The sequence below is a fragment of the Ovis aries genome, chromosome 10, assembly GCF_016772045.2.
Source record: "Ovis aries strain OAR_USU_Benz2616 breed Rambouillet chromosome 10, ARS-UI_Ramb_v3.0, whole genome shotgun sequence".
NCBI classification, from domain to species: Eukaryota; Metazoa; Chordata; class Mammalia; order Artiodactyla; family Bovidae; genus Ovis; species Ovis aries.
In genome coordinates, this window is record NC_056063.1 from 2,633,826 (window position 1) to 2,661,648 (window position 27,823).

The following is a 27,823-nucleotide window of genomic DNA, read 5'->3' on the forward strand; positions in this document are numbered from 1 at the left end:
GTTGGTATTCCCTGACATATCTGTACATAAAGAAATAGGTAATTGTACATAAAGAAAGGCAAGAGAAAGAAGTTTCAATTTTCATGATTCAGGAAACCATATAGAGTAAACTCAGTTTTATATTGCTACAGATTTCTAGTTCTTTTATTACAAGGGGTAATGTACATCAGAAAGAAAGGTATACTTTTCATATGTTAAACATCTTTTTTGTGTTAAAATTTATAAAAGAAAATTATAAAATCATAAAAATTTATAATTACAAAAGAAAAATATTTTGTATATTAAAATTTAGAAAAGAAACATTGAATTTTGATTAATTTAAATTTAAATATTCACTTGTTACTTGTGGCTACCCTGTTGGACAGCACTCTTGTAGAGATCAGAAGCTCATATAATTTTACTGTTGCACTTATTTTGAGCCTTTGCACTCTTACGTGTAGATATGGCTGCTCCCTTTATCATGCTGTGAAATTCTGAGGTGGGGGGTAAACTGTTCCACTGTTGTAGAGCCTTAATATAGGGCTCAGAAGAGAAGATCAGAGGCAGGTTAAATAAACTTGCATAGGAACAAGAGACTAGGGAAATTCAAGCGTGAAATGAAGTGACATGCTCAGCCTGGCTTGCTTATTCTTCAGTATCGAGGGCAGGTATTTGCGTATTTCTGTGGACCTTCCTGTTACAAAGCTAGAAAAGATGCAGGCGCTTCTCCTGGTTCTCACACTGTTGAGAGTCCGTCTGGAGAGAAATGTCTTAACAAACATTAAAGAGTAAATGGTACCATCAGGTATGATCTCAGTAAGTTCTTAAGTATGTGGTATGGATAACATGCCCCTAGAGCACAGCAGAGGGTGTATTAATCTACCTGGGTGAGGTCCCACAGTACCAAGAGGCGTACTGGGGAGGGACGTAGAGAATAGAAGTTAATGAAACAAAAGATGTCATCAGTCCAGAAAAAGTAAGGGACCCAACAGTGAAGCTTTTAGGTAGAAGCTGGTCAGACTGTAGTCTTTCTGAGATAGTGAAGTTTGAGAGACCAGAAGGACAAGGAACTGGGTGAGAGGACTTAGGCTTTGCCGCTGGGTCTGGGGGGTGTCTGGGCGGCAGAGACCCTGCGGTGGAAAAACAGAGACCGGTGGTGGGGCTGCTGGAGGGGTGGGCATGGGCAGGTCCGGAAGGCCTTCATGTCACAGGAGGGAAGGTGGGTTTTTACTGTCAGTTAGCCGGAGGCTCTTAAGGAGTTTTAAACAGGAAATGGAGATTCCTGTTTAGAAACCTCGCTCCTGATGCTGTGGCGAGAACAGATCCTAGATGGGAGGGTGGACAGGGAGAGCAGAGGGAGGGTGTTGTGTCCCCGCGGGGACTGAGGAGGCTGGGTGAGGACTGCAGTCGTGGGCCCGGATTGGGGGCATTCTGCAGGTAAGTGAAGGAGAGACCGCAGGACACGTTGGTGGATTGGATGCAGGCTGGAAATGAAAAGGAGGACTCCGGAAGGACGCTGCGAGTTTTGAACCTGAGCAAAGAGGTTGATAGTAGTTCTGTTAACAGATGTTGACTGAAAAAAATGATAAAACCTCAAAGTTGAGAATTACATTTTATTCAGCAGACTTACTGAGGTCTTAAGTCCAGGAGACAGCCTGACAAACTGAGGGAGTGTTCTGAAGAGGTAAGGGAGCTGCCAGGATATATAAGTGTTTGCGAATAAACTCTAGGTAGTTGGCATGTTAAAAAAGTTACTGCTTGTTAAAGGAAAACCAGATATCTCTTGTTAGTGAATTTGAGATAGCAGGTGAAGAGTTGAATACATGAATCTGCAGCTCACTGGAGAAATGTGGAGTGAAGATAGATACTATGGTTTATATGTGGATTGTACATAAAACTTTGAAAATGGCAGAAATCCAGGGTTGGGGTGTGTGTGTGTGCATGCGTGTTCATCCATTGTGTATCCAACTCTTGCATACAAGAGTTTCTGGAAGAAGCTCTGAGGAACTCAGCAGTTCCGTGTGGCCCGGAAGGGGAGGGGATGCCCGGGAAGAAACTGAGCTCTGGCTGGTAGGGAGGAGGAGGACCCAGGAGATTGGTTTCTTGAACCTAAGAGAGGAGAGTGTTTCAAAAAGAAGGAAGTGGCAGACTACACTGGACACCGCTGAGATGGGGTGAGGCAGTACTGTGGTGATTGCCAATGGGAAGGCTGTTGGTTACCTTTGAGAAAAGCAATTTTGTAGAGTCTGCATGGCAGACGTCAAATTGAAGTGAGATGGAGCGAATGGATGAAAATGTACATGCTACACTTGTATGCAGGTCAGGAAGCAACAGTTAGAATTGGACATTGAACAACAGACTGGTTCCAGATAGGAAGAGGAGTACATCAAGACTGTATATTGTCACCCTGCTTATTTAACTTATATGCATCATGAGGAATGCTGGGCTGGAGGAAGCACAAGCTGGAATCAAGATTGTCGGGAGAAATATCAATAATCTCAGGTTATTGGGTAAACTCTGGGAGTTGGTGATGGACAGGGAGGCCTGGCGTGCTGCAGCTCATGGGCTCGCAAAGAGTCAGACACGACTGAGTGACTGAACTGAACTGAACACTTGTGATGCAATCATTTGGAACCTCTGCTATAAAAGAAAGGGGAAAAATGGACAGTAATAGGAAGTGTCTAAGGTCATGGGAATGAAACCCTTTGAGCCAGTGCCATGCTATTCTACCGTGTTTCAGTCGTGCCTGACTCTGTGACCCTATTGATTGTAGCCTGCCAGGAGCCTCTGTCTCTGGGATTCTTGAGGCAAAAATACTGGAGTATGTTGCAACGCCCTCCTCTAAGGGATCTTCCCGACCCAGGGATCCAACCTGTGTCTCATTATGTCTCCTGCATTGGCAGGTGGGCTCTTTACTACTGGTGTCACCTGGGAAGCCCTTTAAGCCAATTGCTGTTCAGTCCCCCGGTTGTGTCCAACTCTTTGCAACCCTGTGGACTGCAGCACGACAGGCCTCCCTGTCCATCATCATCTCCTGGAATTTGCTCAACCTCATGGCCATTGAGTCGGTGATGCCATCCAACCATCTCATCTGTCATTCCCTTCGCCTCCTGCCTTCAACCTTTCTCAGCATCAGGGTCTTTTCCAATGAGTTGACTCTTCATATTAGGTGGCCAGAATATTGGAGCTTCAGCCTTAGCATCAGTCCTTCCAATCAATATTCAGGACTGATCTCCTTAAGGATTGACTGGTTTGATCTCCTTGCAGTCCAAGGGACTCTCAGGAGTCTTCTCCAACACCACAGTTCAAAAGCATCAGTTCTTCAGTGCTCAGATTTCTTTATGGTCCAACTGTCACATCTGAACATGACTACTGAAAAAACCATAGCTTTGACTGTACGGACCTTTGTTGGCAAAGTGATGTCTCTCCTTTTTAATATGCTGTCTAGGTTTGTCATACCAGTCTTTAAGGAACAAGCATATTTTAATTTCATGGCTGCAGGCACTGTGTGCAGTGATTTTGCAGCCCAAGAAAATAAAGTCTGTCACCGTTTCCATTTTTTCCTCCTCTATTTGCCATGAAGTAATGGGACTAGATGCCATGATCTCCATGATCATGAAGATGCCATGATCTCCTCTTTCACCTTTATCAAGAAGCTCTTTAGCTCTTCGCTTTCTGCCATTAGGGTGATATCATCTGCATGTCTGAGATTGTTGATACTTCTGACAATCTTGATTCCAGCTTATGGTTCATCTAGCCCAGCCTTTTGCATGATGTACTCTGCATATTAGTTAAATAAGCAGCATAACAATATACAGCCTTGTCATATTCCTTTTCCGGTTTTGAACCAGTATGTTGTTCCTTGTCTGGTTCTAACTGTTGCTTCTTTGAGCCAATGGAGAGACTTAAATTAGCCAAACAAGAAGGATGCTGCTGGGAGGGATTGGGGGCAGGAGAATAAGGGGATGACAGAAGAAGAGATGGCTGGATGGCATCACCGACTCGATGCGCATGAGTTTGGGTGAACTCCGGGAGCTGGCGATGGACAGGGAGGCCTGCCTGGCGTGCTGTGATTCATGGGGTCGCAAACAGTTGGACACGACTGAGCGACTGAACTGAACTGAAACAAGAAGGAAACTTGAATTGATCCTTGAAAGATGAGATCATTCCATTTGTTACAGAAGAGGCAATTTTGTAGAGGGGCGCCTTGTGAGTGAAGCTAGGAATGACCTTGATAGAATCAAGCGCAGATTATGAACTTAAGTTTTTGAATTGATCTGATCTACTTTCAGTTTTCACTTTCATGCCTTGAAGAAGGAAATGGCAACCCACTCCAGTGTTCTTGCCTGGAGAATCCCAGGGACGGGGGAGCCTGGTGGGCTGCTGTCTCTGGGGTTGCACAGAGTTGGACACAGCTAAAGCGACTTAGCAGCAGCAGCAGTGGAGGAGTATTGAGCAGTAGTGGCAAGTATTTAGAATGGGAGCAAATAATGGAAGGTCTGAAATGTGCTAACAGTTTTTCTTTCCGTGTATGTTGGCTGTCAAATTAGTTTGTACCTAAAATGAGTAATTTAGTTAATGCTTTCCTAAAGAAAAATACATTTGATACTAAGAAATTTATTTACTAATACTTAAACTATCTGATAGTTTTAAACTATTTCATTTTCTGCAGTCTGTTTCTTTTAATGGTTGACAAGTTTTAAATGGAGCACATAGTGGTATGTGTGTATATGTTCAGTCGCTCAGTCATGTCCAACTCTTTGTGACCCCCTGAGCTGTAGCCCACCAGGTTATTCTGTCCATAGAATTTTCCAGGGAAGAATATTAGAGTGGGTTGTCATTTCCTACTCCAAGGCATCTTCCTGATCCAGGGATGGAAGTGTCATTTGACACTGAGTCTTTTGTGTCTCCTGCATTAGCAGGCGAATTCTTTACCACTGCACCACCTGGGAAGCTCACCCAATGGTATGCTAAGTCGCTTCACTCTGTGCAACCCCATAGACAGCAGCCCACCAGGCTCCCCCTTCCCTGGGATTCTCCAGGCAAGAACACTGGAGTGGGTTGCCATTTCCTTCTCCAAGGCATGAAAGTGAAAAGTGAAAGTGAAGACACCCAATGGTATATATTATTTTAAATCCATAGTTTTCTTACTGTGGTTTCATCTAAAGATAAAGAACTCACGTTTCTTATATAAGGTGGTTCATTTTTTCATCATTGCAGTTCATCTGCTTTTCTTTTATTTGTAATACTTTCTTTGAGCATTTTATCCCTTTTAGTATATTGTAGCTAAAAAGTAACTATGAGAATGGGTTATTCACTTTGTTTCTTCATTATCTCATCTAATACTAGAGGGGCGTGAATAGTTTTAAGTTCATAAGTTCTTTAAAAGTTAATTCCTAGAAAATATACATGTTAATCATATGTATTTTGAAGTTTGGTATTTTTACAGTCAGAGCATTATTTACTTCGTGAATTCCCTGTCTGCCTGTATAATTTAGTGTAAATTTTGCGGATAGACTATTGAATGGGATGTGGGTGTGTTTGTTTTGCCCTACTGGGCATGTTAATTGCCTTGTACTCTCCCCTAGAGCTCTTCATCTTAAGTGTTAATATTTAGTCACCTTGCTAAGAGTAGGTGAGAATGAAAGCTTAAAATAAGCTATAATTATATTCAGCATTGGTGATATAGTGCTCTGACAGAGGAATATAAATTGGATCTGGATATTATACGTATTAAAACTGACCTTCTAAGTTTAAGATCTGAAATTTGTTAGTTTGTCACATGTGGCCAGTAATATATTTTTTCCTCTTTCAACAACTTCTCATATTGATTTTTAGCAAAATAATTTTGTATTTCCCTAGGCGTTAGTGGAAAATTATTATTTTCGGTAAGTAAGACATAGTGTCTTACAGCAAAAAGTATACATTCTTGCCTGGAAAATAAACAATACACGAAAGCAAAACGAAAGAGAAATGAACAGCACCAGCTGCGTGCAGAGACACTGTACCTGCTGGGTGGGAGTGGGGTGTGTGAGGAAGCGCTGTCATCTACTGCCGTGGGGCTCACTTAAAAGTGTTGGTAAAGCAGGGAACCCTAAACTGAATGATTCATGTATACCCTTAGTGGGTTTTTTTGATTCACAACATCAGCCTGCATTTTGCTCCTGGACACGAGGCATGGAGCCCAGAGCTCTTCTCGGGGGACACGGGCTGTCTGCCCGAGCCACAGCTGTGTCATCGTCCTCGTGGCGGTGTTCTCTGTGGAGCAGAAGTGTGCGGGCTCTGCAGAGCAACCTGAGTATACAGTCCTTACTCTCAAAGAAAACGTCTGTTTGATCTCTCCCAGTAAGTTCACACTTGTTTCTACACCTACTTCTATGGCACTTTTTAAATGTCATCTTTTAAGAAGTGTATCCAAAGCATTAGACTTAGTTTTCATAGAAACAGCAACTCTTCCCAATGATTTGTTGTCTGTGCAATTTAGATTATATAATACGAAGTGCAACTTGCAAAAATGGGTTTGGAAACAAATCCAGCTGATTCTTAGTGGGAGCAGAAGTGTGTGGATGTATGAGACAGTAAAACACTTGCCTGGAATGTTCATTTTGCCATGGATCTTAGCCTGTATGTCAGGCATAAAAAGGAAGCCAGTAGGTAAACAAGTGAGCTGATTAGGTAGGAGATAATTAAGAATGTATTTGTGTGGCTCTATATACATGACACATTTCCAATATGAAATGTGAATAAGAACGTGTACTTTTGAAAAAAAAAGGTAGAAAATATATTACCATATGGTAAAATACCATATTACCATATCTACTTTTTAAACTTCACCTATGTTAGCATATTTCCATCGCAAGTTTGTAGGCATAAAAGTTTCTTTGATTAAGGATTTTTTCCTGGCCCCTGCCATGTTAAGTAGTTATCTTACCTGCTTCTTTATCCTTTTTTTTTTACGTTTGTCCTAATGCTTATTTTAATTGTTTTGTTTGCATCTTCTTATTTTTCCTTCAAATTTCTGCCATCAAATCTTTATACCCTATTATGTTTATTTTGTCTACTCTTATCACCCTTTTTCTTTTTTAATTCTTCTCTTTTCTGTTACATTTATTTATAAACTGGTCTTAAATTGAGCTTTTCAGTGGTTCTGTTCTGTTTTTATTTGAGCTCGCTTCAGCAGTTGATCCCTGCCTCTCATCTATTTTCTCTTTCCACATGATTTATATTTTTTAAAAATATATTTTTTTGAAGTATAGTTGATTTACAATGTTGTGTTAGTTTCTGGTGTGTTCCTTAGGATTTGTTGGGTCATCTTCACTGCCTTTTCTCAGGTGCCTTGGTTGAGAGTTTCTTTGTATTCTCACATGTTAACTGTAGATGCTTCACACTTGTGTTTCTAAGAAGACAGAGTAGATACACTTTTACCTATTCCTCCCACTCGGCACAACTAAAAGAATAAGACACTGTATGTGAAATAAATCCCTAGTGACATATAGGCTAGGAATCTTGGGACCTAAGAGATAACATGGAGGTGAGCTCTCTGGATTTTCTTTTTCCTCTTCTACCCCAACTTTGAACCTAACGAAGTCAGCAAGCTAGAAACACCAATAAGCACAGACAGAATTCCGATAAAAGGCTGCTGTTCACTCTTAAGCCAAAGGGCCATGAAAAGGCAGCCGGCAAGATAGAAAGCTATGACAGTAACTGGTGCAGGCCTGCTGAGGACTGCAGAGGACAACCCTTGCCCCACCCACCCCTACGTCAGAGCCTGCTAGAGCCCTGGACTCAGAGCCCCAGGCCGCAGGAACGTGGAGCTCGTCTATCCCCACTGTGCGGGTGCCATAGGATGTCACAGAGAGTCAGAACTTGCTCCACAGTCCAGTGGTCACAAGCTCGCTCTCCTTTCCACCTCCCGTGTTGGTGCCAGTGGAAGTTCTGTGCAGAGCGTGAAGAGGTAGTCCTGTCTTTCCCTGCCTGAGAGGTGCCATAGAAGGCAGGTGGGGAACCCATGCTCCCACCTGGTCAAGCACCTCTCCCCTGAGTGGAGGCTGGGCGCGGAGCCTGGTCTCAGTTCCCACCTGACAGTTCGTGTGCCACCTCTCCGTCCTCTACTGGAGCAGGGTCACAGGGAGCCAGCCTGGAAACAAGAGGATTAAATAGGTCAAAGTCTCCTAGCTTGGTACCCAAGATTCTCAGATTCAGTATAAAATCGTCATCCCAAGAAGTAAGATCTCAGAATGAATGAAAAAACACAGTTGGTAGATACCAGCACTGAGATGACATAAATACTAGAATTATCTGACAAGGATTTTTAAAGTAGCCATCATAAAACTACTCTAGTGAGCAATTATACACATGCTGAAACAGACGAAAAAGTCGGAAGTCTCAGCAAAGAAATAGAAACTTTATTCTTCTTTGAAGATCCAAATGGAAATTTTGTTAGTGAAAAATACATGATTGAAATTAAAGAAAAAACAGTTTACTGGAGGGGGCTCAATAGCAAAATTTAGGGATGAGAGGAAAGAATTGGCGAACTGCAGTGTAGAATATTTTAAAATTACCTAATCTGAATAATAAAGAGAAAAATAAATAAATAAATGAAAAGAACAGAGCCTTAGGGGCCTATGGTACTATTACCAAAGGTCTAACTTTTCTGTCTTCACAGTCCTGGAAGGATTTGAGAAAGAGAGCAGGATAAAAAAATTGCTTGAAGAAACAGTGACTGTTTACTTCTCAAATTTGGCAAAAGACATCAACTTAAAGATTAAAGAAATTGAATGAGCCAGAAGTGGGATAAACCCAGAGAAAGTCACACTAAGACACATCATAGTGAAATTTCTGAAAACTAAGGGCAGAGAAAAAAGTCTTGAAAGCAGCAAGACATTACACTTTAGTTATGGGAAAAAACAATTTCAGTGACTTTGGATTTCTCATTAAACTGTGAAGGCCAAAAACAAGTGGTGAAAGTTTTCATGTGAAGAAAGGAAATAACAATCAGCTCAGAATCTTACATGCTGTGAAAATATCCTTCAGTAGTGAATACTGGAATATGTTCTTTAAATATTACTAACTGATAAATATCATATATTTTTATAAGTAAAGTATGTATGTTTAAGTATGAAAGTTTATATGTTATATATAATGTAGGAAAAAAATACTTAAGACATAGAAATATCAAACTAATAGTTGTTTTTAGACACTTTTTCTTTGTTTTTCTGTTTTCCAAATTTTCTGTGTTGAACAAGAAGCAGATTTGTAATTTAAAGCAAAGAGATGGATAAATGATATACTGGTCCAAGTTGAATATATTCTCTTTTTAATGAGAGATAGCATAGTCACTAATTCAAAAATCTGACATTTTCAGTTTTCTCACCATTTCATTTTTCCTTTCATTTTTATTTTATCATTTTGTTCTTTGAGATTTTGCCCTGAAATTTTCTTTAGTAAATTAGGACTTGCTGACTGTGAAAATCAACCCACTCCAGTGTTCTTGCCTGGAGAATCCCAGGGACGGGGGAGCCTGGTGGGCTGCCGTCTATGGGGTCGCACAGAGTCGGACACGATTGACGTGACTTAGCAGCAGCAGCAGCAGCAGCAGCAAGCTCCAGGCAGTGGCATCCCACTCCAGTACTCTTGCCTGGAAACTCCCATGGACGGAGGAGCCTGATAGGCTGCAGTCCATGGGGTCACTAAGAGTCGACTCGACTGAGCGACTTCACTTTTGCTCTTCACTTTCATGCATTGGAGAAGGAAATGGCAACCCACTCCAGTGTTCTTGCCTGGAGAATCCCAGGGACGATGGAGCCCAATGGGCTGCGTCTGTGGGGTCACACAGATTCGGACACGACTGAAGCGACCTAGCAGCAGCAGCAGCAGTGAAGGGAAAATCAAGACATACTCAAAGGGAAGAAAACCAAGAGAATCTTTAGCCAGCAAACTTACCCTAAGAAAATGAGCAAAGGATGTTTTCTACCTAGAAAGGAAAAACTAGAAGAAGGAACCTTGGGATATTAGGTAGAAAAAAAAGAAAACTGTAAGTAAACGGAACAGTCAATACAATGTACTTTCCTTCCCTTGATGTTTATAAACTTGATGGTAGAAGCCAAATTTATAACACTGTCTGATGCCATTCTAAATCTGTGAGGAAGAAATACTTAAAAACAATGATTCTATAATGGGAAAAGTAAAGGGAGGTTTGCTAGGGCTGTCAGAACAAAGTGCTGCAGATGGGGTGGCTTAAACAACAAATTTATTTTCTCACAGTTCTGGAGGCTGAAAGCCAACAGGGTTGGTTTCCCCTAAGGCCCCTTTCCTTGTCCTGTGGATGTCTGCTGTCTTACCGTGTCTGCACTTGGCCTTTCCTCTGCATCCTTGGTGTCTCCTCCTCTTAGAAGGACACTAGGCATTCTGGATTAGGGCCCTCCCCTTATGACCTTGTTTAATTACTCCTTAAAAGGCTGTATCTCCAAATGGAATCACATTGTGGTTTTGGGCTTCAGTGTATGAGTTTTAAGGGACACTTTTCCATCTGTGGTGGGCTTCCCTGGTGGCTTAGAGGTTAAAGCATCTGCCTGCAGTGTGGGCCTGCAATCTCCCCTGGGTCGGGAAGATCCCCTGGAGAAGGAAATGGCAACCCACTCCAGTATTCCTGCCTGGAGAATCCCATGGAGGGTGGAGTCTGGTAGGCTACAGTCCATGGGGTCGCAAAGAGTCAGACACGACTGAACGACTTCACTTTCACTTTTCCATCCGTAACAGGAGGTAAGATTTCTATAATTCATTCAAACTTGTGAAATGATGACACCAAGAAAAAATGTGATTACATTATGACATAACATCTAGAGCAATCACATAAAAGGACAATACAAAGAGATATCCATAAAGACACAGTAGGTAAATCAAAATGGAATGTAAAACACATGCAAATAAACTGTGGGAAAGCAGGAAAAGGAAGATAAAATGAACAAACAAAAGCCAAAAACTGGTAGAATGAAGCACTAACATATCAACAATTATAGTATATGTAAATGGTTATATGCTAATTAAAGGAGACTTGCAGAATTGATTAAAAATATCACTAGTTATATATTTTCTATCAGAAATTTACTTTGAATATATTTATATAGGCAAATGGAAAGTAAAAGTATACACATATGTAAATATTAATGAAAAAACACTTGTGGCTATTTTAATATAATTTAGACCTCAGGGTGAAGAAATAAAAGAGATTGATTGTGTATAATGAGTCATACCACCACAAGCGCAATCCTAAACATGTATGTGTCAAATCACAGATGTGTAAAACACAAGAAGCAAGAAATAAAAGGAAGAACTGAAAGGAAAAATGGATAAATCCACAATTAAATTTGGAGACTTCACAACTCAGTTAACAATTGATACAACGCATGAACAGAAAATCACTAAGGGTATATAAGAAACTCAACACCACCATCAAGCCAAAGTATATATTTATAGGAGACTCCATCCAATGGTAGCAGAATTTCTTTTTATAATCACGGGACATATACCAAGACAGACCATGTCTTCTACAGAGCAAACCGCATCACATTAAAAAAAAGTGAAATCATATCAAATGTGTTTTCTCACCAAAATGGACTCAAATAAGAAAGATAACAGGAAGATCTCTGAACATCTGGAAAGTAAACAACAATAGCAAGTAACACACTTCCATATAGTTCTTGGGTCAAAGAAGATGTCTTAAAGGAAATTAAAAATATATACCAAACTTAATGAAAAAGAGAATTGTCGTTGTTGTTTGGTTGCTAAGTTGTGTCCAACTCTTTGTGACCCAGTGGACTGTAGCTTGCCAGGCTCCTCTGTCCTTCACTATCTCCCAGAGTTTGTGACCCATTGGACTGTAGCTTGCCAGGCTCCTCTGTCCTTCACTATCTCCCAGAGTTTGCTCCAATTTGTGCCCATTCAGTCAGCGATGTCATCTAGCCATCTCATCCTCTGTTGCCCCTTTCTCCTTTTGCGTTCAGTCCCAGCATCAGGGTCTTTTCCAGTGAGTTGGCTGTTGGCATCAGGTGGCCAAAATATTGGAACTTCAGCTTCAGCAGGAGTCTTTCCAATGAACATTCAGGGTTGATTTCCTTTAGAATGGACTGGTTTGATCTTGTAGTCCAGGGGACTCTCAAGGATCTTCTCCAGAACTATAATTTGAAATCATTGGATTCTTTGTCACTTTAGCCTTCTTTATGATCCAGTTTTTATATCTGTACATGACTTCTGGAAAAACCATAGCTTTGACTAAACAGACCTTTGTCAGCAAGGTGATATCTCTGCTTTTTAATACACTATGTTTGTCATGTGGGCTTTCAAGGTGCCTCAGTGGTAAAGAATCTGCCTGCCAGTGCAGGAGATGCAGGAGACGTGAATTTGATCTCTGGGTTGGAAAGATCCCCTGGAGAGGGAAATAGCAACCCACTCTAGTATTCTTGCCTAAAAAACCCCATGGACTGGAGCCTGACGGGCTACGGTCCATTGCGTCACAGAGTCGGACATGACTGAGCGACTGAGTATGCATAGAGCTAGGTTTGTTATATCTTCCCTTCTGAGGAGCAAGCATCTTTTAAATTTTGCATCCTCAGTGGTTCTGGAGCCCAAGAAGATAAAATCTGACACTATTTCCACTTTTACCCTTCTCTTCACCAGGAAGTGATGAGGGCAGGTGCCATAATCTTAGTTTTTTGAATGTTGAGTTTTAAACCAGCTTTTTCATTCTCTTCTTTTACCTTCATCAAGAGGGTCTTTAATTCCTCTTCAATTTCTGCTATTAGAGTGGTGTTATCTGCATACAACGTGAAAATGCAACATTAAAAATTTTGTGGGACACATCTGAAGTAGTACTGAGACAGAAATTTATAGCACTGAACACATACATTAGAAACAAGGAGAAGCCTCAAATTGGTAATTTTAGTTAACACCTTAAGAATAAAAAAAAACCAACAAAGTGAAAATTCCCTGGTGGTGCAGTGGTTAGGAAGCTGCTGAGAGTGCGAGTTCAATGCCTAGTTGGGGAAGTAAAATCCCACAAACTTTGCCGCAAGGCCAAATAAATAAAGGAGCACATAAGCTGAAAGTAAGCAGAAGGAGGGAAATAATAAATAGTAGAAATCAATTAAATTGAAAACAGAAAAGCAATAGAGTAAGTCAGTGAAACAAGGAGCTAGGTTTTTTGGAGAGATTGATAAAATTGACAAACCTTTATTGCTATTAATGAGGGAAGAAAGAGAAGACACAAATTATTGATATCAGCAGTGAAGCAGAGTATCACTACAGACCCTACATCAAGAGGGTAATAGGGGAATGCTGCAAACAACTGTAAACACACAAATTTGACTAGCTAAGATGAAAAAGATGGATTCTTTGAAAAGCACGAAGTACTACAGCATACCCAAGATGAGACAGAAAATCTGAATAGTCTTCTATTAAGGAAATTGAATTACTAATTTAAAATTCCTTGAAAGAGCAAGTACAGATGATTTCACTAGAGAATTCTACCAAACATTTGAAGAAAATAGTATTATTTCTAGTCTCTTGCAGAAAATACAAGAGCAGGAAACAGTTTGTAATTTGTTTTATAAAATTTGCACAGATAGCAAAAAGAAAAACACAATAAGACAAAACAAAAAGAAACCCCCTACTTTTACATAGCAGTGTCCATCATGAGTAGAGACACACAAATCCTTTTTGTAATATACTATATAAAGTTAGAGAAAAAGAGTCACATGATCATATCAATCAGTGCTGACAAAGCATTTGACAAAACTCAACACCTATTTCATGATAAAAACTCTCAGGAAAATAAGAACAGATGTTATAGATTGGATTGTGTTTCCCAGAAAGATGTGTTTAAATGCTAATTGACACCTTAGAATGTGACTTTATTGCAGATGTAGTCCTTTATTAGCTTCCCTGGTAGCTAAGTCAGTAAAGAATCTGCCTGCAATGCAGGAGATGTGGGTTTGATCCCTGAGTTGGGAGGATCTCCTGGAGAAGGAAATGGCCACCCATTTCAGTGTTCTTTCCTGTGAAATCCCACAGACAGAGGAGTCTGGTCGGCTCCAGTCCATGGGGTCACAAAGAGTTAGACATGACTGAGCGACTAGCACTTTGACTTTTTAATCCCATATAAGTGGTGTCCTTATAAGAAAGAAAGAGACACAGAGAACACAGGTGTGATGACAGAAGTATGGACCTAGATTAACAGTCACACCAGAAGCTAAGAGGACCAGGAAGGATTCTCTCCATAGCCTCATGGGGAGTCTGATTCTGCTCTGACAGTTTAATTTTGAGCATCCATCCTCCAGAACTACGAGAATAATTTGTTATTTTAAGTCACCCACCGTGTGACACTTTGTTATAGCAATCCTAGGAAACTAGTGCACAGGGGTACTTTAACTTGATAACATGAGTCTACAAAAAAGTCTTAGAGCTATCAATACTATTGTATTTAATGGTGAAAAATTGAATGATTTTCCCTTCTGATTTCGTGCAAAGTAGGGACATTCCCTCTTATACTCTTAATCAACTAGAAGTTCTAGCCAGAGCAGTGAGGCCACAGATGAAATAGAATACATATGGATCAGAAAGGAAGAAATAAAATTGTCCATTTTTGGAGATAACATTATTTACACAAAGTTCAAGAAATATCTTGAACTGAGTTCAGCAAGATTACAGTATTCAAGATAAAAATCAGTGTTTTTTGCAAGAGGAAAAGTTTTAGAGCTCGGCTGTACAACTGTGGGTATACAGTTGATAGTAGTGTACTATACACTTAAATATTCTGAGAGTTGTTCAGTCACTCAGTTGTGTCCACCTCTTTTCAACCCCATGGACTTCAGCCCTCCAGGCTTCCCTGTCCTTCACCATCTTCTGAAGTTTGCTCAAACTCATGTCCATTGAGTCAGTGATGCTATCAAACTATCTCATCCTTTGTTGCCCCCTTCTCCTCCTGCCTTCAATCTTTCCCCAAATCAGGGATCTTTTCCAATGAGTCAGCTCTTCATGTCAGGTGACCAAATTATTGGAGCTTTAGCTTCAGCATCAGTCCTTCCAATGAATATTCAGGACTGATTCCCTTTACGATTGACTGCTTTGATCTCCGTGCAGTCCAAGGGACTCTCAAGAGTCTTCTCCAACACCACATTTCAAAAGCATCAATCTTTAGTGCTCAGCTTCCTTTATGGTTCAACTCTCTGATCCATATGTGACTACTGGAAAGACCTTCGCTGTGACTGTGTGAAGCTTTGTAAGCAAAGTAATGTGTCTGCTTTTTAATACAATGTCTACGTATGACATAGCTTTTTTTTCAAGGAGTAATTTTTTTTTTTATAATTTCATGACTGCAGTTACCATACGTGGTGATTTTGGAGCCCAAGAAAAGAAAGTCTTTCACTGTTTCCCCATCTATTTGCCATGAAGTGATGGGATCAGATAGATGCCTTGATCTTATTTTTTGAATGTTGAGTATTAAGCTAGCTTTTTCACTCTCCTCTTTTCCTCTCCTCCTTTTTCACTCCACCTCAAAAAAAAAAAAAAAAAACCAACACAAAAAACTCTATTGTAAATTTAACAAATTATGTATAGGATTTATATGCTGAAAACTACAAAATTATGATGAAGAAAATCGAAGAAGGTCTAAATAAATGAAGAGATATCCTGTGTTCAAGAATGAGAAGACCCAGCCCTATTTGCTTGATTTTTGGGTTATTAGCAGAATTCAGTTCCCACAGTCCTGGGACTGGCATCCATGTTTCCTTGCTAGCTGTCAGTTTATACTTATCTCAATCTTTTAGATTCCACCAGCATTCCTTGGTGCATAGCCCCTTCCTCCATCTTTATAGCCTCTGAAGGCAGGTTGAGTCCATCTCAAGCTGTGAATCTCTTTTTCCGTATCATCTCTCTAACCCAGCTGGGGAAGGGTCTCAGCTTCTGGATAATCTAGTTTCTCTATTTTAAAGTCATACGATAGTAATCATAACTGTAATTAACTTTCCATTTCCTGTGCAAGGCAGTGCCTTCCTAGCTCCTGGTGTTAGGACGTGACCGTCTCAGTGGGACGGGAGTGAGGTTACTCCGCCTGCCACGTGTGCACCCTGTGGTGGCTGCCTCCCTTGTAGCGGTCTGTCAGTGCCCGTGGCATTGCTCAGTCATTCCTTCATGTGCCTGGTCAGCACCAAAATCTGGTGATGTGCAAGTCTCTTACATAAAGTAGTGTTTGCATATAATCTATATGCGTTCTCCTGTATACCTTAAATCATCTCTAGATTACTTACAATACACAATACAATGTAAATTAGGCTAGGCAAATTGGTGTTAATACAACAGAAAGGCTATGTAAATAGTTGCTGGTATGTGGCAGGTTCATCCTTTGCCTTTTGGAACTTTTTGGAATTTTTGTTTTTTCAAATGTTCTCGTTCTGCAATATGTTGAACTGGTGGATATCAAGTGCTGACTGTATATGGGTTTTACACAAGGTCCTTCTTACGTGTTTCTTACAAGGTCCTGATCCAGCCACTTGTGCTCGGCATAGGCCTTGCCTTTCGTATTTAATGGTTTTGGATGTGTTCCCTCTGGCTTAGTGACTTCTGTTTCTTTCTGTCACTGATTCTGTTAAGACTCAAGGCAGACATCAGCCTGTTTGGCCCCTGGAGAGGTCGATGCTGCTGCACCTTCAGTTCCTTTGTTGCCATGATTATAGTGCTACTTATATTATGGGAATAATTTTGCTTGACATTTGTTTTAGCCAGTAGTCTGTGAATTTTCTCAAGGGCAGAGAGCATGTTTTTTTCAGCTTTGTATTTCTCATTCATCTGGTCCCATCACTTCATGGCAAATAGATATGGAAACAGTGGAAACAGTGTCAGACTTTAGGTTTTTGGGCTCCAAAATCACTGCAGACGGTGATTGCATTAAAAGACCCTTACTCTTTGGAAGGAAGTTTATGACCAATATGACCAACCTAGACAGCATATTAAAAAGCAGAGACTTCAGTTTGTCCACAGAGATCTGTCTAGTCAAGGCTATGGTTTTTACAGTGGTCAAGTACAGATGTGAGAGTTGGACTTCAAAGAAAGCTAAGCGCTGAAGAATTGATGCTTTTGAACTGTGGTGTTGGAGAAGACCTTTTGAGTCCCTTGGACTGCAAGGAGGTCCAACCAGTCCATCCTAGGGGAGATCAGTCCTGGGTGTTCATTGGAAGGACTGATGTTGAAGCTGAAACTCTGGCCACCTGATGCGAAGAGTTGACTCATTGGAAAAGACCCTGATGCTAGGAAAGATTGAGGGCAGGAGGAGAAGGAGACGATACAGGACGAGATGGTTGGATGGCATCATGGACTCAATGGATGTGGGTTTGGGTGGACTCTGGGAGTTGGTGATGGACAGGGAGGTGCCGGGATCCAGCCCCGGTGGATCCAGGGTAATTTGAAGCGGGCCTGGCATGGCGAAGAAAAACTTATTTATTTAGAAATATAAAAGAAAGATTAGGAAAGAACAGTGTAGTAGGAAAATTTAGTGGGGAAAAGAGGCTGAATAACTTGGTTTATGTGGAGAACTAATAAAATCTCAGGACAAGAGATTTGCACCATCTACGTTGGGCCACCGGCGTCCATTTGAATAGCGGAGATTGCCCCGCCTTGGGCTCCCTCTCTCATGGATCTTAGGAGCCCGGGCAAGTAAGTAAACATGGCCAGCCTCTACGCCCCAGATGGGGATTCAGCCAGAAAAGAGAGTAAGAAAAGAATGCACGGGGGAAACCAGTCTTTCCAATGACTGGCCCATCCTCTTTTGTCTGGAAAGGCCTTATATACTTTTGATTGTACATAGGGATCAATGGATAATACAAAATTATGCAGCATCAGAAGCCCTGACTCTTATCGAGACCAGGCTTTCTCTCTGTATACCTAGTTGTATATACAAGTTTTAGGTGATTTACATCATCTTCTGGCCTGAAGGCCAATTAACATTTTACGGCCCTTTTCTGATAAGGGTTTGTCAACCAGAAGACTTATTTGTCTTAAAAGTGTTGTTCTTCCCAAAATGTGGGAAAGCACTAAATAAAGAAAAAAAGCACTAAATAAAGTTACATTCTTACATAGCAAGGATACAACATTTTATAACGAGTAAAAGGAGTACAGTGATTTATAACAAAGAGAAAAGTAATTAACTCAAAAGTCTAGTGTTGCTAACATCAGAACTACTATATTCCTATTTCTGCATCCCAATTACATTGATTAATATCCTCCCAGGTGCCTAAAAGATAAAGGATATGGAGGCCTGGTGGCAAACATTAACTCAACAAACTCTTCACCAAACTAATTCTTAACTCTAAAAGGCTCTATATCTTTAAGATGTTTTGAGCTTCGTGCCTCTCACAGTTGGGGGCTGTAAACAAAGAGCTGTAAAGCAGACGGGTCAGATCAGATAAGTTAGAAAGCATTCAAAGGGGTTTCAAGCCGATACTTTTTTTTTTATATGCAGGAGACTGTTAACTGGAGCTCTGAATTAACTCTTTCGGGGATAGCCCCCGTTATGTCAGAAGAGTATAGTGTAGCAGACAGTAAACAGACAGATTTTGGTTTTGGGGTAGATGCTCAGACAGAGGACCCCTTGAGACCTGACTCGCCTTGCCCGTCAGGCCTCTCCGCATGACCTTGTCATGGGTGGGATCTCCTGTGCTGGCTCCCGGCAGGGAGGCCTGGTGTGCTGGAGTCCATGGGGTCGCAAAGAGTCGGACACGACTGAGCGACTGAACTGAACTGAGTGCAGTGTCAAGCACGCAGTGAGCCCCTACTAACAGCTGACTGACTTGATTAACGAACAGTTGTTTTAGTAGTGGCGAAACATCAACCTTCGAGCAGCAGTCAAGTCCTAAAGTGTGATGTAGGACAGGGACTCAGGTTCCTCATCCTTGGTTCAGGATGGACAACAACTAGTTCTGGGGTCCGGATTGATGTTTCTGTCACGAAGGCTGAGACAGGTTCAGTGATGCTGCATGGAGTGTGTCATCACTTGGTGCCTTTTTTTACATGTGTGAAGTTAAGGACAGGAGCCTGGGCATTGGCAGACCTAGATGCTGTTTCAAGCGACCTTAGCTTCTCTTACAGTGTCCTGTTACTTATACAGTTGCCCCTTGAACAGGATAGATTTGAACCACACGAGTCCACTTACAAGTGGATTTTTTTCCATTGTGAATACTATTATACTGCACAATCTGAGGTTGCTTGAATTTGCAGATATGGAGGAACCCCAGATATGGATATAGAGAGCTGACTGTAGTCATACACTGATTTTTGACTAAGTGGGGGGTCAATGACCTTAAGCTGTGTTGTTCAAGGATCAACTCTGTATAAAAGTGGGAGGTTCTTCAGCTTCGTTCTAAAACCATTTGAGTGCTTAGTCTGTGCCAGATGATTTAAACACAGATAAGAAAATGGTCCCTGTCTGGTAGGTTTATTCCACCTCTGACAATCCGTGATATGTTTGTCTTTTTCTTCTTTAGAGCACACTTGGAAAGAGAGGTAATAACTTTTGTCTGTAGGAAACAGATAGTGCTTTCCTTTGGCCAGGAAGTAAATTTGAGACCCGATTACCATTTTTGCTTTTTGAGGTGACTGTATTTGTTTCATAAAGCCAAAAATACACCAGAAAGCACTTTGCACTTTTGATGTCATCCTCTGTCTGGAAGCAGTAACAGTTTCAAAGCCTAAGCTTCTTTGAACATTTAAAGGTGGTTTGAACATTTAATCCAAGACCAGCTGCTCCTCTCCCTCCTCTTTTTTTTTTCTTCTTGTTAGTATTTCACCTCTTTTTTTTCTTCTGCATTGAGACCCTTTTAGGAAGTGCTAAATGGTAATACACTTAGAATTCTTGAAGCAATTAAAAGAGAAGAGTTTGGTATTTCCTGTCATATAATTTTAAGAAGTAGCTTTTGTGTTAAATTAGTGCTTAGCATGTTGCTTTTTGCTGTTTTAAAGCAATTTTTTTTTCCATTACAAATGTCATACTAATCTCTGTCATTTCTATTCATGAATAAAAGACACTTGCACAGAGCTTCTTCGTCCATGAGTGCAAGTTTTAGTTAAACCACATGGTGCCCTATGACACTGTGCTGACAGGCACAGAATACAGAGCACAGATTTTGTTTCCTGAAGATTGATCGTTTATAGATCAGTTGATAATTTTTTTCCCAGGTTGCTTCTTACATTGATGATGAGAAATTTTTCACTTCTGTAGAAAGCTATGGATTTTAATAAACCTCTGTCAGGACTGCAGACCTACCTACTCAATATCACTTTCTTATCTTGAACATCTTTTCCAGGATAGATAGGAAGTGATATTTGGCCCTATTCTTAAAAATAACATCGCTGAAAATTGTAGGGGTGAGGGCAAAGCTTTTGGGACGATGAGTTTGTGAATGATAACTTCTTAATACAATAAGAAGTTCTTATTGTAAGAACTTGCAAATTTTTAAGAAAAACAAGAAACCTTTTTATGCATTTATTTTGTTTTAAACCATTACATATTCAGTAATTGCATTCACCGGCTTTCATTTTATGTTTAAATATTAGTGCTTCTTTTGTTATCAAGAATCTTTGCTTGCACTCCCTGCATCCTGTCTGACTTGCCTTGTTTTTGATATGTTTTACAAAATGTAAAGTGTAGTCTGGCTTTCAGAAGGCTGTTGCCAGCCTCCCTGATTTTATTGTCATTGATAAATTAATTCCCACCATGAGTTAAAGGCTTATCATGTAAAGTAACAGGGTATAGTGCTTCTTTATATTCAGCTTTTATAGAGAATTAGTTCATGCATAATACTTTGGCCACCTGATGCGAGGAACCAACACATTTGAAAAGACCCTGATGGTGGGAAAGATTGAAGGTGGGAGGAGAAGGGGATGACAGAGGATGAGATGGTTGGATGGCATCACTGATGCAGTGGGCATGAGTTTGAGCAAACTCCGGGAGCTGCAGTCCATGGGGTCGCAAAGAGCTGGACACGACTGAGTGACTGAACTGAACTGAATATGCATGAGTGGGTGTAATTTTTACTGTAATGACTCATATTCTGCTTTGTAGAAGACAGTTATTTAGTTTGTCCAGAAATAGTTGATTTGAGAACTTCTGTGGATCCCAGTATTCTATAATGATATAGTTGTTATATTAGTAATGATACATTTTTGAAATAGCTCTGTTCTATTAATATTATTTATTAGTCAGACTTGATTTACCTGGATTGATATGCTTCCTAAATTTTATAGTGGGCTCCAACATGAACATACTGTGTGCATGCGTGTTTGTGTGCTAAGTCGCTTCATTTGTGTCCGACTCTGTGTGACCTTACGGACTATAGCCCTCAGGCTTCTCTGTCCATGGGATTTTCTAGGCAAGCATGCTGGAGTGGGTTGCCATACCCTCCTCCAGAGGATCTTCCTGACTCAGGGATCAAACCCGTGTCTCTTACATCTCCTGCATTGGCAGCTGGGTTCTTTACCGCTGGCAGCACGTGGGAATTATGTACAATAGTATCTTATTTTTCCATTAGTATAATTTTAAAGTATTTGTATATTTTGCTATAAGGCATATTAGGAATAGTAAGTTTATTTTCCATGATGATTGAAAGTGATAGCAGTATGAATGATCTTAAAAAATTTATATTAGCTTTAGAATATTTTTTATGGGTATACTTTTGAAAACGGAGATTGTTGAAACTTCACCAAGTTTTACTGTGAAGTACTAAGTCAGGAGGGCCTGATGAGCGGAGTCTGTCCACATATCTTAGTGCCAGCTCTCAAAAAACCCTCTAATTACTTCTTGTGTGTTTGATTTCAAGCTTCCCTGCTACAAGTGAAATTAGAAAAGTACAGAATAGGATGTCATCAAGGAGTTAAGTGGGATGTTATAGGTGTTTTCATGAAATGTGAAAGTAGATTTGAAAGGACTATAGGTAATTTGTTAAGTGCATTCTTGAATTATTCTTATGGATAAGAGATGAGTAAAATAGTTTGAGAAGAGTCTGTCAATCTAAATGGCAGATCTTTTTTGGGTGGTGGTTAAAATCAAACTGGTTTTAGAAAAGGCAGAGGAACCAGAGATCAAATTGCCAACATCTGCTGGATCATTGAAAAAGCAAGAGAGTTCCAGAAAAACATCTTATTTCTGCATTATTGACCATGCCAAAGCCTTTGACTGTGTCGATCACAACAAACTGTGGAAAATTCTGAAAGAGATGGGAATACCAGACTACCTTACCTGCCTCCTGTGAAAACTGTATGCAGGTCAAGAAGCAGCAGTTACAACCAGGCATGGAACAGCAGACTGGGTCCACATAGGGAAAGGAATACATCAAGGCTGTATATTGTCACCTTGATTATTTAATTTCTATGCAGAGTACATCATGAGAAACGCTGGGCTGGATGAAGCACAAGATGGAACCGGGATTGCCGGGAGAAATACCAGTAACCTCAGGTATGCAGATGACACCACCCTTATGGTAGAAAGTGAAGATCTAAAGAGCCTCTTGATGAAAGTGAAAGAGGAGAGTGAAAAAGTTGACTTAAAGCTCAACATTCAGAAAACTAAGATTATGGCATGCGGTTCCATCACTTCATGGCAAATAGATGTGGAAACAGTGTCAGACTTTATTTTTTGGGCTCCAAAATCTCTGCAGATGGTGACTGCAGCCATGAAATAAAAATATGCTTACTCCTTGGAAGGAAAGTTCTGACCAACCAAGACAGCATATTAAAAAGCAGAGACATTACTTTGCCAACAAAGGTCCGTCTAGTCAAGGCTATGGTTTTTCCAGTGGTCATGTATGGATGTGAGAGTTGGACTATAAAGAAATCTGAGCACCGAAGAATTGATGCTTTTGAACTGTGGTGTTGGAGAAGACTCTTGAGAGTCCCTTGGACTGCAAGGAGATCCAACCAGTCCATCTGAAAGGAGATCAGTTCTGAGTGTTCTTTGGAAGGACTGATGCTGAAGCTGAACTTCCAATACTTTGGCCACCTAATGCGAAGAGCTGACTCATTGGAAACACCCTGATGCTGGGAAATATTGAGGGCAGGAGGAGAAGGGGATGGCAGAGGATGAGATGGTTCGATGGCATCACCGACTCAATGGACATGAGCTGGGGTAAACTCTGGGAGATGGTGATGGACAGGGAGGCCTGGCATGCTGCAGTCCATGGGGTCACAAAGAGTTGGACCCCACTGAGTAACTGAACTGAACTAATATCAGAAACTGAATATTTGTAGGTGATTAAGTTATGTTCACCTTAATGTTGTATATGCAAATGAAGAAAATGGAATTTTTAAAGTAATATTTTTATTTTTCATGCAAATATGTTGGTGTTTATTCTTACTTTCTAAGGAATGTACTATTTTGTGTTAAGTAAGACAATGGCATTATATCTTGGTATGTGACTTAAATTTTTTTATTCTTAATAACATCTTGCTTCTGATTATGATTATTAACATTCCATTTTTCAAAGACTACTGCCCCACACATGCATAAAATCAGACATACGAACATTTATGCAAGCACATATATTCAAAGAAATATAAATATATTTCATATTATATCTTTTTCTTTCCCCTACTGTTTAGAAGATAAATTGTTACCATTATTTTATTTATTGTGCTAGGTTTTCCAGATCACTGCTGATTTTCCTATGGTACTTTTACTATAGTAGGTGTGAGCTGTTGTCTGTTGGCAGAGTTATCCTAGTTACATACATGTTGTTCTTTAGTTGCTAAGAGAAGGTGAAAGTGAAGTCGCTCATTCCTGTCAGACTCTTTGCAACCCCATGGACCATAGGCTCCTCTGTCCAAGGGATTTTCTAGACCAGAATACTGTAGTAGGTGGCCATTTCGTTCTCCAGGGAATCCTCCTGACCCAGGGATCAAACCCACATCTCCTGCATTACCAAGTGGATTCTTTACCACTGAGCCACCAGTGGAAATCCCAATTACATACATACTTATTATATTAATGGGTTTACAGAATGGAGGTGGTTGTGTCAAGATGGAAATACTTATTTGAAAATAATGATAAAGCTTTTTAAAAAAATGCAGTTGAAGTTGGAAATTTTGAGAAATTGTTAACATGTATAAGGATGTATTTTAGTGATTTGGAAAATTCTCATAGAACATGCTTTTTACAGTATTTTGACTACTTTTTTCAGTAGTCTCTATCTTTATGTAGACCAGAGTTCTCTCTCTTCAAATATTGCTACCTTGCCCAGTGTCTGCTTTTCAGAAAAGTCCAGACTGGGGCTTGCCCAGTGGTGAGCTAGTGAATGTTTAACCGCCAGCTCTCTGGTTGAGGTGGTGCTCTGACCAGCAGCGTCAGCTGCTTCTGTCGTGTCAGTACTTCCAACATGGCAGGTTTAAACTGCTCATGTGATGTCAATGGACATGGGGCATGGACGTGCTGGGCATACGAAGCTCTCACAAAGCCAGATGCAGGCTGGGCTCCGCCTCCCACTGGCTGTCCCATCATTGCTGCTGCTTTCACAACTGAGGTTGTGAATCATGAATACCTTTATATACAGTGTTATTCTTTTGTTGTATTTATGACTAGATTATCACAAGTGCAGAATATTTGTGAGTATATATCATTATCATGATAAAACTCAAATACTGACTTAATATATGACTGTTGGTTTTTCTGTTTTTCAGTTGGGTGGAAAGCTTTGGACGTGAGGGGCTTGGATTATTACTGGACATCTTGGAAAAGCTGATTAGTGGCAAAATGTAAGTATTGCTAATCATTATTTCCAGTTAAGCTACATTTGCATGTCCAATGATGACTCCAACACTGATATCTTTCATGCAGACAAGAAACAATTGTGAAGAAGAATCAGCACAAAGTCATACAGTGTCTGAAGGCCTTGATGAATACCCAGGTATGCACATAGGTAGCTGTATTGTTCTTTATTAGTTCTTACAGAAATTCTTATGAAGTAGTTATGTAATACAGAATTTACACCAAAGTGATGTACTGCTTTGGTAAGGTGTTCAGTATATAATGGAAAACTATTGAATTGTGTTGTTCTGGTTTTGTGTCAAATGAACTGTGTATCAACAGGAGATACTTGGGGATGAATAGACCCTCTTCTGCTGCTTCATTCTTCGTACACAGATTAATTCTCTTTTCCCCCTGTCCTTCCCCCCTACCTCAGTACCTCGCTCTCTGTCTGCGTTTTGGTTCTCCTTTCTTCTTCCCTTCCTTCTTTTGTAATTTTCAAAAGTTTAGCATGAATCAGCTTGGAAGTCATACATGATTATTAAATATGATCTTCAGTAATACTTATTACCAAAGAATTAAGTTGGAAAAACTTAGTTTTTATAGTCTAGGAATTTAAATCTTTAATGAAATTAATGTGAACCAATATGAACAGATCCCAGAGGTGGAGCAATGATAATGCAAATGCAGCAAATGCTTGAACAGTGCATGTTTGAACTTCGCTGATCCACATACATGAGGATTTTTAAAATAAATACATATTTGTACTGTAAGAGTATTTTCTCCTCCTTATGGTTTTTTTCAGTAACATTTTCTTTTCTCTGCCTTATTTTAAAAATATAGTATATAATGCATTTGACATATAAAATATGTTAATTGACTGTTTATGTTATTGGTAAGGAGTCAAGAGTAAGCTAAGTAAATAAGCTTTTGGGGAATCAAATATTATACTCAGATTTTTGACTGCCTGAGGAGTTGGTGCCCGTAGTCCCTGTGATGTGCAAGAGTCAGCTGTAATATTGAAACCAAATATAATATGGCGAATCTGCAGTTTGAATATTTAAGGAGCATACATTAGAAGAGAGAAATGGTTTTGCCCTGTACTGAAGTTCGGTTTCTCTAACAGTGTTTCCATTCTTTCGTACTGTTAATTGCAGAAGTTAGCTCTGTTCCAGGATGTGTCTCTAGCTCTAACATATAAATACATCTACCTCCTGATCATGTGCAAAAATGATAGGTGTTTTCATTCATTAGACAGTGGGAGAGGAAATTTTACCTATGGTAGATGATGATGTGTGTTTTATAGCAAAACTGTATACTTCTGATAATTTTTAAAAATTCATTTAAAAAATAAATCCTTAGAGAACTTCATACTTAACTACTTGTTAAATTATTAACATTTACTTTTCTATTGATTAAATGCAGCAAATAGTTATATTTTCTAATTATTTATCTTACTGGACTATTTATGAATTTTTCATCATTTTCTGAAGCCTAAATTTCTGTTTTTAGCCAATGAAATATTTTTAACCTCCATGCTTTCTCTTATCAGATATAATTTCAGGGAAAATTTCTGTTATATAAATCACAACCCGTTTCTATATGGGACTTATTGTTCTGTGAGAGTTTGATTTTAGATATATTATGTAGCTTTTGTAGAATATGTGTTAAGAGTGAATGAGTAAAGGAATCAAACTATTAATAAGGAGTTTCCCAACTGAGTTTGTAATACTTGCTGTGGTGGCAGTGGGGGTGGGGAGTGGGACCTCCTAAAGTAGAAGTATGAATTGGGAATTTCAGTGGTGAAGGCTGAGTAGAAAAAACTCAGGAATGTTTTATAAAAACCAAAGGAGTATTTGAATCATAATTTGAATTTGAGAAGAATGTCATGGTTAAAGTGAGGGGTTATATAGGAGATAATATTCTTACTTGGTTTGAACTTGAATTTGAAACATAAAGTTTACTCTCAAAATCATCCCATTTATATTAATATCATGTGTTGTCTTGCTGATGACAAAATATCATTCTGATCAGAATACATATATTCCTGCAGTAGTTTCTACATGGTATCAGCCCAAATCACCCTTCAGCTTCTGCCCATTTATGAACCAAGTGTTACTGTCTAGGCCTGCACTGTGGAATGCCGTTATCACGTGTGGCTCCTGAGCCCTTGAGATGTGACCACTCTGAACTGATATGTGCTCTGAGTGTGGAATACACTTTGGAGTTTGAATACTTAAGAGAAAAGAAAAAGTGAAAATAGCTCATCAGTAAATGTTTTGTCCTGATTACGTGTTGAAATGATGACCTTTTGGATGTATTGAAACTCTTCTATGAAAATGAGGGTTACTTTTCGCTGGGCATTTTACGTAGTGCCTGGGGTTCACACTGTAATCCTCTGGGACAGTGCACTGTGGTCCTGTACCGGGTCCTGTACCAGGACCACAGAGCAGATTTAACTTTGGTCAACACATGATATTAATATAAACGGGATGATTTTGAATGTAAACAATGTTTGTTTGCTACTGCTAGGCTGTCGCATCCTACTGGAAGATATGGAGTTATGTTAATGACTCAGTATTTTGATTTAAAGATGTATGCCTCTCTTAGGGCCCACTTACAATCTGTGGGAGATAAGTGTCACATAACAGAGGATGAATGAAAGCAATACAACAGTACTGTTAATTCACCATACATCCCAGAGGATCCTTTTAAAGAGTGAGGAATTAGTTGAATAGAATTACTCTAAAAAGGACCTTAATCCCAGTTAAACTCAAGATTAGCATTAGATATCAATATCAAAGTTAAATCTGCTCCTGGTTAAATCTGCTCCAGGAGCACCAGAGCTGCTCCTCCCAGCCTTCCTTCCCCCAGGAGAGTTCCTCCTGTGCATTTTGTGTGTGCCTGTTGGGGAATCTCAGTATTCCTCACTGCTTTTCCCTTTCTCTAGTTGCTGAAAATTACCTGTGAGCAGTCATCTGTATTTGATTGATTTTCTTAGTTTTTAATGTAAAGGGATTTTTTAATGTAAAGTTTTTAATGTAAAGTTTACATTAAATGTAAACT

General features: G+C 39.9%; 1 protein-coding gene across 4 annotated transcripts in view; it reads left to right on the plus strand.

Annotated features, from left to right (window-relative positions):
- Positions 1–27,823, plus strand: part of DIAPH3 (diaphanous related formin 3) — a 571,588-nt gene that overhangs the window by 143,920 nt on the left and 399,845 nt on the right. For all 4 annotated transcript variants that reach the window (XM_060394025.1, XM_060394029.1, XM_060394026.1 and 1 more), the window contains 2 exons: positions 24,691–24,765; positions 24,848–24,917. In XM_060394025.1, coding sequence (XP_060250008.1) covers positions 24,691–24,765; positions 24,848–24,917 — 145 coding nt within the window. The remainder of the gene's footprint in view (positions 1–24,690; positions 24,766–24,847; positions 24,918–27,823) is intronic.